The 2500-nt window shown below is 36.6% G+C and overlaps 1 protein-coding gene across 1 annotated transcript in view; it reads left to right on the top strand.

Moving 5' to 3' along the window:
- The window catches only part of phlpp2 (PH domain and leucine rich repeat protein phosphatase 2), a 70184-nt gene that overhangs the window by 20509 nt on the left and 47175 nt on the right, over positions 1-2500 (top strand). Inside the window, exon 3 of the mRNA XM_056460799.1 lies at positions 582-715. Within this exon, the coding sequence (XP_056316774.1) occupies positions 582-715 (134 nt within the window). The remainder of the gene's footprint in view (positions 1-581; positions 716-2500) is intronic.

Genomic DNA, 2500 nt, shown 5'->3' with positions numbered 1-2500 from the left:
TCCCGGCTGGACCAGGTGGTATTTCTGTGTGGAGTTTCCATGTTCTCCTCGTGTTCGTGTGGGTCCAAAGACATGCGGTGTAGGTGAATTGGATGATCTAAATTGGCTGTAGTGTATGTGTATAAATGTGAGAGTGGATGGGTCCGCTGTGATGCATACATATGCCGGGAACAGTTGGCGGTTCATTCCGCTGTGGTGACCAGTGATAAATAAGGTTCTAAGCCGAAGGAAAATGAATGAATGAATATCGAAACACTTTGCTCACTTTTAAGCAAGATGCTAATGGTCTAATCCGATCCAATGATTTATGCTAAGCTAATCTAAAAGTGCCAGAGATTGACTGAACGTATTAAAATCGGTAAAACTCAGCTTTTTATCTGCATAGGGGCGTTATAAAGTGAGCTTGATTTATTAGTAAAATAATAATAATAATAATAATAATAATAATAATAATAATAATAATAAAATATTAAATAAATAGTTGACATTTTCCATTTCAAATAGTCAATTTGTATTCCATTGAGCATTTTCCTTTTATTCATGGCTCAGTATTTGAGTTTGTTCTGTCTCTGTGTTTGCAGGAGGCTAGACCCCTCCGAGCGCCCTCTTCAGATGGTCTACGACTACCTGACGGCCATGGGCTATGAAGACCCGCTGCGTGTCCAGCAGGAGGCCGCCAACTCAGACCTCAGTTGTATGATCCGCTTCTACAGTGGTGAGTTTGGGGCTGCTTTCCGTCCGAATGCTCTGCACTGCAGAAATAAAAGGAGTTTGTCTCTTGTTTCTAGTCCAAATATCTCAAGGTCCCGTGAAGTGCTCTGAAATGTGTAGTTTTTATTCGATGTTTGACGTAATCTCAACTGAAATATGCGAAATAGAGTAGCTCCTCCCCTTTAAAAAAGAGGGCAAATCATTTTGACTTCAACTAAGTCGAGATAACTGTAAGTTAAGTTCATTCATTCATTCATTTTCTTGCTGGCTTAGTCCCTTTATTAATCTAGGGTCGCCACAGCGGAATGAACCGCCAACTTATCCAGCATTTGTTTTACACAGCGGATGCCCTTCCAGCCGCATCCCATCTCTGGGAAATGTAAGTTAAGTTCATTCAGCTAAAAAATTTAGGACGGCAAGAAAAATGTTTCTTGATTTGGACTAGAAACAAGACAAGTCAGAAAAGCATTTATTGCAGCGTGTTGACCAGGCCAAAAAAATTCCCAGAGCTCTTTGAACAGTTTGCTGGCTTTACAGATCAAACCCTTTGAGTCCACTAGAGCTGCTGTGTTGTCGCACAGTTTCTGCCTGCAGTTTTCAGCATGAATGCTACTGTAAGGGTGCAAATCTGTGTTTTTGTAAGCAGAGTTTTTCTTTTTCCCCCCATTCTCCGCTTTTTGGACTGACAGCTGTGGAATGAATAATGGGCTTTTTTCCAGTGTGTGTCAACATCAGTGTTCGGGGGATTGTGTCTGATTCTAGCTTTTTCTCTTCAGTCACACAAAGGATGCCAATTACACTTTTGTTCCAGTATTCATCATGTACAAACCTCTTTTTTTTCTGATGATGTGATTGGTTGTTGGAGATTGCAGAGCCAGATTTAAAAAAAAAAAAAAAAAACATCAGCAAATATATGTTTCTCCTCCTCATAGCGTTTACAGTATACAGTGCTCAACATATATGAGTTCATCCCTCACAAATCTCTCATTTCTATTCATATTTTCAATAGGAAATCTTTACAGTAGGGCTGGGCGATACAGTAAAACCAATTATCATGATATAATGTTTCAAATCATTCGATATCGATAATTATTGAATATTTTTACAATCTATTTAGAAATATTAGGATTTTTTTATTTAACCACTTACTTTTTTTTGTTTTTGTCTATTAAGACTATGTGTCTAAGTAATGTTGGTAAATTAAAATAAATATATCTCGTCTCTTATTTCATATAATAAAATAAATGTAAGTGTTAATGAGACTTGATAAATAAAATGTTACAAAGTGTGTGCAATGGTAAAGCGTAAACGCTGAACAATCAAAGCAAACTTTAAGGTGTGAATAATAATAATAATGATACAGTAAACCTCAAACTAACAACACTAATTATGATAATCAAATCTGAGCTTTCAAGTAAAGGAACCAATCATTATCTTTCAAATACATATTGCAACATTACAGATTGTGAAGTTGAATAACTACATTACCGCCTATGCTAAAATCTTTTAGATGGGGAGCTAGTGGCTGGGATGCACAAGAAAAGAAACCAGAAAGCCACTCTGGCGACATCCTTACATCCACAATTTCCTCTCTGCTGCTTGTCATGGCACTCATTTTCACATGTGTTATTCTGACCTGAGGTGACGATAATGCAACTCAACCCGAGTCCGTTTACATGTTGCGCCTAAAAGCACATGAAAATTAATGTTAAGATTGTAATTGTGTATTTATATATATTTATATATATTTATATTCATATATTTATATCTATATATTTTTTTATGTAAA

The sequence above is a fragment of the Danio aesculapii genome, chromosome 7 (genome assembly GCF_903798145.1).
Source record: "Danio aesculapii chromosome 7, fDanAes4.1, whole genome shotgun sequence".
Classification (NCBI taxonomy): Eukaryota; Metazoa; Chordata; class Actinopteri; order Cypriniformes; family Danionidae; genus Danio; species Danio aesculapii.
This window is presented reverse-complemented; position numbering and strand designations above follow the sequence as displayed.